Source organism: Chelonoidis abingdonii, chromosome 10 (assembly GCF_003597395.2).
Source record: "Chelonoidis abingdonii isolate Lonesome George chromosome 10, CheloAbing_2.0, whole genome shotgun sequence".
Lineage (NCBI taxonomy): Eukaryota > Metazoa > Chordata > Testudines > Testudinidae > Chelonoidis > Chelonoidis abingdonii.
In genome coordinates this window covers 61,502,937-61,514,513 of record NC_133778.1, presented here as the reverse complement: position 1 = coordinate 61,514,513, position 11,577 = coordinate 61,502,937, and the positions used below count along the sequence as shown (strand labels likewise).

General features: G+C 40.8%; 1 protein-coding gene across 1 annotated transcript in view; it reads left to right on the top strand.

Moving 5' to 3' along the window:
• THSD7B (thrombospondin type 1 domain containing 7B) overlaps window positions 1–11,577 on the top strand; it is a 513,591-nt gene that overhangs the window by 273,659 nt on the left and 228,355 nt on the right. The window contains exon 8 of the mRNA XM_032797132.1: window positions 9,922–10,113. Coding sequence (XP_032653023.1) covers window positions 9,922–10,113 — 192 coding nt within the window. The remainder of the gene's footprint in view (window positions 1–9,921; window positions 10,114–11,577) is intronic.

Sequence of the window (11,577 nt, the reverse complement as noted above, 5' to 3'; positions counted from 1 at the left end):
GAGGGCTGGGGGCATGTGAGGGGAGTGCAGGTGTCAGGGAGGGGGAGGCTGAGTATGTGTGGGGGGCCAGAGTCAGGGCTGGAGTCGTGGGGGTGGGGGTAAAGGAGTCAAGCAGAGGGCTGGGTGTGTATGAGGGGGATACAGGACAGGGACCTGGGGTGTGTGCGGTGCACGGGACACAGGGCTCAGGCCTGGGGGGTGTACGGGGCTCCAGGCAGAGGGCTGGGTGTGTGTGTGCGCGCAGGGGGTCAGAGCTTAGGGCAGAGGGTTGAGAAGTGTGTGAGGGGGGATATGCCCCTATTCCATGCACCCCCTCCTTCTCTGCAGCCCCCATCCCCGCTTCATCTCTGCAGACCTCGGGACTCCCATGCCCCCTCCAACACACCCTGCTCTCTGACTGCCCCCTCCAGAGACCCCTTGCCCCTAACCACCCTGCCTGGGATCCCACCCCCTGTCCAAATCACCCTGCTTCTAGTCTCTGACTGCCCCCACCCCTTATCCAACGGTTCCAGACCCCTTACCATGAGGCTCCTAGTGGCATGTTCTGCTCCACGCAGAGCCAGACATGCTGTCCTGCAGGAGGGGGGCAGCCCTGCCCCTCAGAGCACTGTGCGTGTGCCGGCATGGCTCCAGGGGAGGGGGGAGCATGTCTGCCTCCCTGCAGAGCCAAACACTATCCCCCTGAAGCATAAAGCCCCGGCCCCCAGAGTGCTGTGCGCTCAGCGGCAGCATGGCTCCAGGGGAGGAGGGAAGGTGGGGAGGGGCCGGTAGCTGGATGTGCTCAGCCGGGCACTCCAGCCCAGGAGTGCAGACTCCGCGGCTTGCCGCACCGGGAGAGTGGGGCCATTTGCTCACCCCTGCATTAAGGTGTGCCTGGGTACACCCGGTACACCCCGTGCACACCCCTATGCTTCTGCGGAAGGCAGAGAAGAACGAGCCGGGCCAGTCTGGGAAGGATTTTTAATGGCATGCTGCTCCAGCAGGCAGCAGCGTGCCATTAAAAATTGGCTCTCGTGCTGTCTTTGGCATGCGTGCCATAGGTTGCTGATCCCTGGTCTAGAAAATATGACCTATGAGGGAAGATTGGAAAAAATTGAGTTTTCCTAGTCTGAAGAAGAGAAGACTGAGATGGGACATAACAGTTTTCAAGTACATTAAAGGTTGTTACAAAGAGAAGGGAGAAAAATTGTTCTTCTTAACCTCTGAGGATAGGACAAGCGATGGACTTAAATTGCAGCAAGAGCGGTTTAGGTTGAACATTAGGAAAAACTTCCTAACTGTCAGAGTGATTAAGCACTGGAATAAATTGCCTAGGGAGGTTGTGGAATCTCCATCACTGGAGATTTCTAAAAGCAGCTTGGACAAACACCTGCCAGGGATGGTCTGTATAATACTTAAGTCCTGCCCTGAGTGCAGGGGACTGGTCTAGATGACCTCTCAAGGTCCCTTCCAGTTCTATGATTCTGTGATTTAGCAGGTCTTCACTAGACCCGCGAAACTGACTGCCAATGTATTGATTGCCACACATTGATCCCCAGGTAAATGTAGACAAGCCCTAAGTTTCTCTGCTACTTCTGTTGATATCCAGTAGATGGCATGGGTCTATAACAAATTTTTTCAATCAAACAAATGTTTGATTCATTTCCAAAATTCTTTTTCAGTATTAGCCCAGATATGAATTGGAATTGCCCCCTCTTTTAAGCAATTTCTTTTAATATTTCAAAGTTATAACCTGTTAGGTGTATATCTTTCAATATTCTTTTTACTGTTGGTGTCATACAATTTATATCATTTCAGGAGTGTAACAATTCTTTAGAGAGAAACCAGATGTCTGTGATAGTTCCTAGTCTGCACAGTCTCTCATCTTGCTAGAGGGATTAGATCTCTAGTAGCTTCTCTTTACATTTTTCAGGGCTTGTCCTGGGATATGTGACGTTACATTGGAGGAACAAAGCAGATTATTCATATATAGAGTTTTGTATTTTTGGTTCATAAGGCAGACAAATATACAATTTCTAATTTGGGATGAAATCTATATTGGGCATCTTGGGGTATTAGGGAGTTTGACCTCTGGAACTTTTAGTTTTATGGGTCACCAGCAAGCTATTCCTAGCTGGTTTAAACTTAATTTTTTCATAGTCATTTCTGTCTTTGTTAATGTATAGGAGACAAAAGAACACTTAGCACAGGAAAAGGGGCAGTTATTCCTGTCTGTTGCCCAGTAGGGGTTCTCTTTTGCAAGATGGAGAGATGGAAGTTTTATCTACATGTAAATTATGGGAGTCTTTGGTTTGATGGACTAACAATAGTTGGAAGACTTCTTATCAATCAAAATTGTGTACTTCAACTTCAGTTTAATTGATGTTCCCCAGGCGAGGATGTCACATCTGTAGTGATGGTGTGTACATTTGATTCTCATTGTCTTTGGCTCTGAGAGGAAGCTAAAGTTTTAGAATATGCATTGGGGTAATTGATGGTGTTCATAGTTGCTACAGATAATTAAAAGGGCAGAAAGAGAACTGTAGCTGTTATCAATATATTTCCAAGGCATATTTGACAGTTATAGTGCTTACACCATTTATGTCCAACTGAAACTTTATTTTAAGATGAGGTGATCGGTAATTTTCTATTAAAACAACTTTTTGATGGAAAATGCAGTTTCTGCAGAATCTGAATTTCCACAGAAATATTTTAATTTTGCCATAGAAATAGATTTTCCATCAAGGAAATAAAAATGAAATATTTCATTTCAGGTTGATTCAACATTAAGTAGCATCTCCTTGTTGTTTCAGCAGTGCCTTTTGAAAGCTGTGCTTTAGGTGCTTCATGCCCCTGCTCTGCTCTGTGGGTCTAGCTCCTTGACCAGACTACATTTGGACACGTGCATCATGGGAGATGTGGTCTGGCCAGGGAGCCAACCTGTAGGAAAAATGAGAGGACATAAAAATGGTCTGTCTTGCCCAGTATCCTGCCTTCTGACAGTGGCCGGTGCCAGGTGCTTCAGAGGGAATGAACAGAACAGGGATATACCAGAACTACAACTCCAAGGAGGTACTGCGGCATCATAGGCATATGCAGTTTAATGTTGAACTGACTCAAAATGAAACTTTTTGAGTCCATTCAACAAACTGCAACAAATGCTTTGATTTGGGAATGTCAAAATATTTTGTTTTAACCAAAAATGTCAAAACAAAATATTTAGACGTTTCAGAACTGAAATTTTTGGAAACTTTTCATTCTGTGTAAAATGTTGATATTTCAGATGGGGGAAAAAATCAAAATATCGATTTCTTGTAGGATGTAGATTCAGATTTCCACTTAGCTCTAATTTTGAGTTATACATAAGTCGTGTATAGTTAGGCATGGCAGAATTTGGGTTTTTTAAAAAAAATAATTTCAACTAATAAGATCAATGTTTATTTTTAGACATTTAAAAAAATTGATTATTGATTTAAAAATGTCACAGTTGCGGGAAATTGTAGGAGGGTCACACAATGGGGGAGGGGTCATATAATAATTATTTAGTGCCAGGTAGACATTGAGATTCAAAAAGTTAAAAATTTGTAACCATTAAAACACAAATAATCAAATCACATATCAAAATTTACAAAGTAAATACCCTTAAATCAAATGTTAAGTGTCAAGCAGCATTTTCTTACTTTGCCTATCTGTATATTTTTTTATTATCATCATTGAAAATATTTTTTCACCTGTTTGTGTGTATACAGTAAAATCACTCACATTTAACAATAAAGATCAAATCTTTCCAAATCTATGTATTGTTTCTGTGCTGCAACTCCATGCTGGGAATAATTTCATCTACAATTACTAGAAATGGGCCATGCCAAGCTGCAAATTTACATCCAGAACTGGATTTCCCTAGATTTCAGGAGTGTTTGTTCAATACTGTAATGACATTCAGCTCTGAAAACAGTGGCCAGATGCTTTTGTAATGCACATTTACCATCTATAGTTTTGACATTAGGCGATCCTTAAATTTTGTTTCAGATTATTGGGCGCTGACTTTAAGAAACTGGGACTGATTGCCTGTTATGGTTGTCTTTAGAAAGACAAGATATAGTATCTTGATAGATTAGATCATGTTTATATAGCTCTAATCACCTAGTATTTAGGTGCTGTCCTTCTGTAATAGCATGCAAAACATTATAATCATCCTTTTCAGGATCTCAGATATTTCCCAACATGAAATAATTCAGAAAAGTAGTGTCAAAAAGTTATTGTTTGGGTTGTGGATCGAATGTAGCCATTAAAAATGGTAGCTTATAGGTCTAAGCCCTTACATTCTCAATGCTTTGTCAACAATTAGCTTGTTTCCAATTATTAGAATAGGCGATTTTTCCCCCACTTGATATGCCAGCCATTGTCTTTTGAACATACAGTTTTATTACCAGTTGTTTTCTGATTGCCAACTACATCTGTACCACAAACAGAATAAGGATGCATTTCACCCTTTTGAGGCAGGTCTTCATGAGGCCTGTACACCATTTAAATCCATAGTAGGCCCTCAGAATTGGGAAGAAGAAAATATTGCCCAGACCAAATGCTACCAACTATTTATCTGTAAATTGCAGAGAAAATCTTCTTCAAAGAGTTTAAACATCGTTTCTTGGCACTAATTCTGGGCTGTCTGCCATGCCAAATAAACATAAGAGGCCTTTTGTTATATTGATCAAGTATTTGGGATCTCAAGAGAGCAAATGAAGAGAGTGATAAGAGCAGTAGGTTAGATTAAATGGGACCTGGATCCAATCCAGGCCAGCTGAAGAGCCCCAGTTAACCAAAGGGTTCCCCCCACAAAAGTGTCCATGTTCCTTTTCCCTATCTGATTCTTATGCATAAACATCAGCTTTTTAAAACAATATATATATTTTGTGGCTCTGTTTACTAATGAGCAATAATTTAACTTTACACAAACATCACAGCAGTTGGCATACGATAAACATGGGTCCAGTCAGCAAACTTTGGGAAATTACTGCATCCAAGGGAAATCATGAAACTCGGAGTCATCTTTTCAGATGTACCCTATTGTAGTTTTCCATGGAAAATAAAAAATGCCCATTATATATTTTTATATGCTATCTTTCTCAGAATCTATTTTGCTAGCAGTCTAAAAAGTGCACATAGTGAATATGACTATAAATCTAATCAGTTAAGCAAATGTTTTAAAATATCTTTATGCATTTTGTGGCAAAGTCATCTATCAAACCATTGAAATCTGCCTCTTTCTGCTGAAGTGGGAGGGCCATGAACTTGCACTGAAAGTGCTGCTGCTCTCATTGTCATTTGGCTGGAGTCAGAAGTAGTAGTCAGGGTGAAGAATTAGAGAGGGTGGTTGTGTTCCTGGCTCACTCTCTCATCCAGTACGTGTGGCACATCATAGCTGTCTCCCTCATGAATTCAAAATTAGTGAGTACAAGCGCCCTCCTCCAGGCTGGGAGCAGAATCCTGCAGTAACTTATCCCTGATGAGAGCAATGCCATGATCTGAGTGAAGTTGCACATACTCTCAACAGGCCTGATCTGAAGTCAATAGAAAGACTTGAATGGATTTCAGTGGGCTTAATAGAGACAGATTACTGTTTTGTGGGGCCCTGGGCCAGAGCAAGCTGGGGTCCCTCCACACCCCTTCTGTCTGCAGCCTCCCCTTCCCCCAGCACTCCTGTCAGGGAGCATGGTTGGGGTGCAAGAAGCCCCAGCACCCCAACCCCACTTCCTGGCAGGAGTGCCAGATGGGAGGAGTGGGCCAGGGTGTGGGGTGCCCATTTTTCCAGGACCCCCCAATTAGCCAGGGCCTCTGGGCATGGTGGCCTGGTGGCTAATATGCCACTGGGGCTTAGGATCAGGCTGTCTATTATGTTATGCAAGACACCTGAATTCTTGTGCCACAAACGACCCCTTGGAAAAAATTGAGAAAAAAAACAGGACCCACTTACCACCACATTCTGCATCAAGAGGGTTAAATCTCGTTCAAATTGTTTTAGTTGATCTGGAAACATTTTAGACAGACCGTACAAGGCACAGCACAGATGGTTTCAAAGGCAATGAGGGTTCAAGCACAGAAACAAAACCCAACACTTTTTGATCTGAGGCCCAGCTTCTCTGTCCAGCATTGGCAGCCACCCACTCACCCACAAGCCTCATATCCACTATGTAATGTAGACAACTCCCTGTCCTGTGAGAGAAGAAAAGGGAGAGCTGGTGCTTGTAGCATGGCATCTTGGCCTGAAACCCAGTTAGTCCATTCCAGCTCATAAACCTGCCACTGACTATTTGAATGCTTTCTTCCTATGTATATAAATAACAGAGGATAGACGTTTACTGCTCACCTCACCTAAATTATGTAATCCCCTAGCATTATAGCACCAATGACTTCTTAAAATCCAGCCTCACCTGGATGTACACGTGTATGTTACTCACTGCTGCAGAGGCAAGCTGTCAAAATGTTAGCAAGGACGTGGATATCATAATGACTTAGGGAAACAAGTATGTAATTGAAGTGTGGCTTAAGTTTTTGGTTTTTTCCACCTTAGGTATTGGCATGATGTTGGCATCCAAACCAAGGGTGATAAAATGGACTCTTCTGAGGGAATGATTAAACATAGTCTGTAGGTAGAGAGAAAGGAACTTGCCAGGTGCAATGTAGAAATAGTCCTAAATTCAACAGGACCAGAGGCTCTCTTTCAGAGAGGTTTTTGGATTTGATTTTATTATTCAGCAGGCTAGAATAATAGAGTGATCAGGGATGTCAAGTCTGAGGAAGAGGACAAAAATAAAATATTTTTTACATCTCTTATAGTCTGCCTGCTAGATTCTCTATTACTTCTCATACCATGCTTGGAAAGTTTTATTGGTACCTCAAGGGCAGTGAGTCTGTCGTTATTGAGGGATATGAATGCAGATGCTACTGTAGTCCTACAGACAGCTTGAAGCAGTCTCACTAGTAGCCCTGCCTGTCTTATTTACTCACTGGTACATGTGTTGTCTTGCAAAAGCAATAGAGATTTCTACCCTCTTAGTTATAATTGCATCCTCAGTTGCCTTGCGAGACACACAACTCCCATGCTGTGTGAAGTGGGGAAAAGCCAGCTTTCTTTTGCAGCTGGCAGTCTAAATTTTAATTCTTCCCCTTCTAATTAGGCATAGGTACTCCTTTGTGTTTTTCCTAGATTCATATGAGGTAAAGAAACCTAAAAGGAAAGGTTTGCCATTATCCTAAAGGTGAAAGATGTAACAGTCAGAGTGAGATTGTTACTCATAAAGAGCTCGAATTGAGCTTTAAAGAATTCATATATGAGACCGATTCAGCAAAAGTTACCAAATCTTGTCTTCCTGCCGGCTTACATATTTTGTGTACACACCCGTATCCATTCATACCATTAACCAGGAGGGTCAGGAAAAGTTTTACAGGGGAATGATTCAACAAAGCTAACCACATTTCTTTTGAATCCATTTACAATTATAGTTTGTGAGATAAAATTCCATCAACAACAAATTATGTCTGCAAAAAGGTACATTTCAATGTTATATGGAATATTCAAGATTCCTATATGGTTTGTGTAACAAAGTTACAAATAAAATGATTAGGAAATTCTGCTCCATTATTTTTTAAATGAAGCTATTCATTTAAATTAAATTTAAATTCATTTGTTTTACCTTGCTTTAGAAAAAAATAATAGCTCTAACAACAATTGGTAAATAGATGGATATTGAAAAGGGGATTTGTGGTAGTCTTAATGTAGACTAGGGCGACCAGACAGCAAGTGTGAAAAATCGGGACAGGGGCTGGGGGGTAACAGGAGCCTATATGAGAAAAAGACCCAAAAATCAGGACTATCCCTGTAAAATTGGGACATCTGGTCATCCTAATGTAGACTTTTATGATCTAGCTGCTTTATATCAGACCAGTAGTGTAAAGTAGCTGGAAATCCATCTTAACTGGCTACCTGGGGATCCTCTTTGTGTCATCCCTCATTGTGATAGAACTGATGTAGCAGCTGTACTCCATCCCCACACTTTCTTTCATGTAGGAGGCATTCTGGAAAGAAAGGAGGTGTGGCTAGCGTGTCACCATGCTCCTGATATCTCCAACTATCAGGCTAAGGGCAACTGGGCATCAAGGTGAGAGGGGCATAAAGGTGGCTTAGAACCACCTTTGATCCATCCTCTTGATTTGCACTGAGCTTAAATGGTCAAGACAATCTACCCCTCAACTCTTATTCCTAGGGAAATCTCTCATTATTACCCTAAATTCACTACTGTCTTAGAGACTTGCTATTATTTCATTTTGTTCTTAATTGTAATTTTGACATCAGAAATGTTGTTGCTTGATAATGAGGTTATGAAAATCTTTTTTAAACAAATAAATTAATTAACTGAACACAATGCCATGTTTCTTCCTCCACTATGTTTTCATTGTGTGGTTTGTTTGGGGTTTTTAATCACATACAGTCATGGCCTGTGTGTTCCATGTTTTGGGTGAAATCCTAGCCCCACTGAAGAATATGGCAAAACTATTGTTGACTTTAGTGAGGTCATGATTTCACTCTGAACCTTAACATTTCAGTGCTGTGAGTCTTCTTCTTGTTTTCAAACCTCTCTATAGACTTCCTCTGCCTACCATCTTTGGTCTCAACCTTCTGCTCTCTCACCCATGTCCTCTCACTCTCATTCCTTCAGTTTTTTTTTCTTTGCATTGCTCTGCCAATCTCCTGCCACAGGGATTACAATCTTGGCATTGCTACCAGGTGTCCCGCATTTGTTCATGGTTCCCTTGGGGTCCCTGGTGCAGTCTCTCTCCTCTCCTATGTGAGATCTAGCTGCTCTGTTTGCTTAGGCTATGTCTACAGTAGCAATTTTATCAGTAAAACTTATGTCATTCAGGGTTGTGAAAAAACCACCTCCCTGACCGACATAAATTACGCCAATAGAAGAACTGGTGTGGACAGAGCTATGTCTGTGGAAGATGCTCTCCTGCCACTCATTGAGGATGGTTTAATTCTGCCAATGGGAGAGCTCTCTGCCCTCAGCATAGAGCGGCTACACAGGAGACCTTACAGTGGTGCAGCTGCATCAGTAAGTTTCCTAGTGTAGACATATCCTGTGTCTCTTAAGGTTTAAGTGAGAAGTACTCCAGGAACTGTCACTCCACTTATCCAGTGGAGGTATCAAAACATCAGCTCCCTGGTTTATGCAAGCAAGAAAAGGGCATGTACAATTTGCATTGCTGAATACAAATCCTATAGCTGCAGAATTTTGGTAAATATGGGGCCCTGGTAATAACTGATTTGTATTGTTCCATCTGAAGGTTATTCATTTCATTCCCTCATGATTGCCATCTCCTAGATTTTTATAAATCTAAAAGGCTTAGTTATTAGCAGTGTTCTCAATTCCCCAGAAGCTGGCCTAAGCTTGTAGATCAAATATCAGACTTAAAACAAAGTTTTGTTTTGTTTTTTCAAAATGTATATATGTCAAACGCTTTTAGTGCTTTCTTTTCATCAGTTTTTTCCATACTGTTCTACACATGTATACACATTTTAAGACTTGTCTACACTTAAAACTCTGTAGCAATGCTGCTGTAATGTTTCAGTGAAGACTCTTACCTATGTCAATGACAGGGGTTCTCCCATTGATTGATGTACGTACATCACCAGACGTGATAGCTAGGTCAATGGGAGAATTCTCCTGTCAAGCTAGTGCTGTCAACACAAGGGGTTAGGTTGGTTTAACTGCGTTGGTCAGGGGGGTGGATTTTTTACATCCCTGAGCAACGTAGTTATACCAGCCTAATTTCCTAGTGTAGATCAGGCTTGATTGTATATGCAACATAGAACATATTTGTTGAAAATGGTCCCAAACTCGCCTCACTTTTTTATGCTTAATTTTGTCTTGTTTGTTTCAGGTGAAGAAGTATCACATAGCCTTTGCTCAGAGTTTCTCCATCCTGAAACGATGGTTTGTGAAGTACCATGTGCAATGGACTGTGTCGTTAATGACTGGTCAGAATGGTCATCTTGTTCCCACTCATGTTCCAGTAAAAATGCAGAGGGGAAACAAAGCAGAACTAAATCTATCCTGGCACTGCCAGGGGAGGGTGAGTAGAACTGCATTTGGATAAGACCCAAACACCAATATTATAGTCATAGTTAATAATACTTCATGCAGAGATGAATCTTTGCACTTACAAAGATCTGTGTAAAGATTAATCTGTGTGTGGCTAGATTATACCCGTTGCCAATATAACTATGTTTTAATGAAAGATATTTAATAAATTTTATTCTGTGGATTATTTGATTTTAAAGGGCAGGTTCTCAGCTAATGGAAATTGTCATAACTCTCTTGATTTCAAAAGAGTTATCACAGTTTGCACCAGCTGAGGATCTGCCACCTCTAAAAGAGGAATCTCACATGCACACACACGCACACACACACAAAATAAATGTATGGCACAAACTCTCAATACCTACGTAACTGTATAGAAGCATATTAGTTCCAGTCTAGAAGAGAACAGAAATATGTGTAAAATCAGATACTTTAAAAGCAAAAACATGGTATATATATTAGACTCATCAAATTTGCTCTGGGGTTCTTGATTTTTAGAATTATGTAAACAGCTTTATAGCTGTGTCCCTTTCTCTGGCTCTTCATAGATACATGCATTAGGCATGTTTATCTGGCTTACAGTAACACACCTGGTGGACTACATTATGGTGATTCTTCTACTGGCACAGTTTTGTACAAAGGCTTCTTCTCAAGCACAGAGTTCATACAACTTCTTGGTTTTAGCATGCGCAGATCTGTGATCAGGACTGGGCCATTGCTGTTCTCTATGCAACAGAAAGTCAGAAAATACCAATATCATTTTAAAAAATGGTCTGTGTCCTATCTGATGATGACAATCCCATCAGATATGACAGACTAAGTAGTACTGGGTCAGCATTTGGATGTCAGATCTCTAAGGCCTTGTCTGTGTTCTAAAAAATAACCTTTATTGTCAGCAATGCGTGCAACTAACCTGGTGCTTAACCATACTTTCCCCACAAGTAAAGAAAAAACTCTATTAAACACCATTTAGAAATCATCATTAAAACCACAGGTTATGTTTGTGTGTCAGCTTAAGCTTGCAAATGCATCCTCATATGAGTTATCTTTATTCACATAAATGGCCCCCATTAAAGTTTGTAAAGAACATTGGGATGAAAACTGCTATATAAGTATAGACAGAATGGCAACAGTTATTAAAAAAGACTAAAAGGTGGCAAATCATTAAAATAAAAAAAAATAAAGTAAGCTGCATATTTCCCATGAAGGTAGCAATATGTTCTGAAATGCAAACAAGATAGATGCAGAATTTCAAAAGCAAAATAGAAACCAGAATTGTTAATTTGAAAGAAAATACATGTGCAAATATGCATGCTCTATAATCACAAGAATATATGATCTGAAAACCTAAAATAGAAGTGAAATGCTTTGAACTGAAGACTTTGAACTTCTCAAAAAGAAATAAAACACGAATAACAATCAAAAGCCGCAAGTCTTTCTGAACATTCTGAACAAT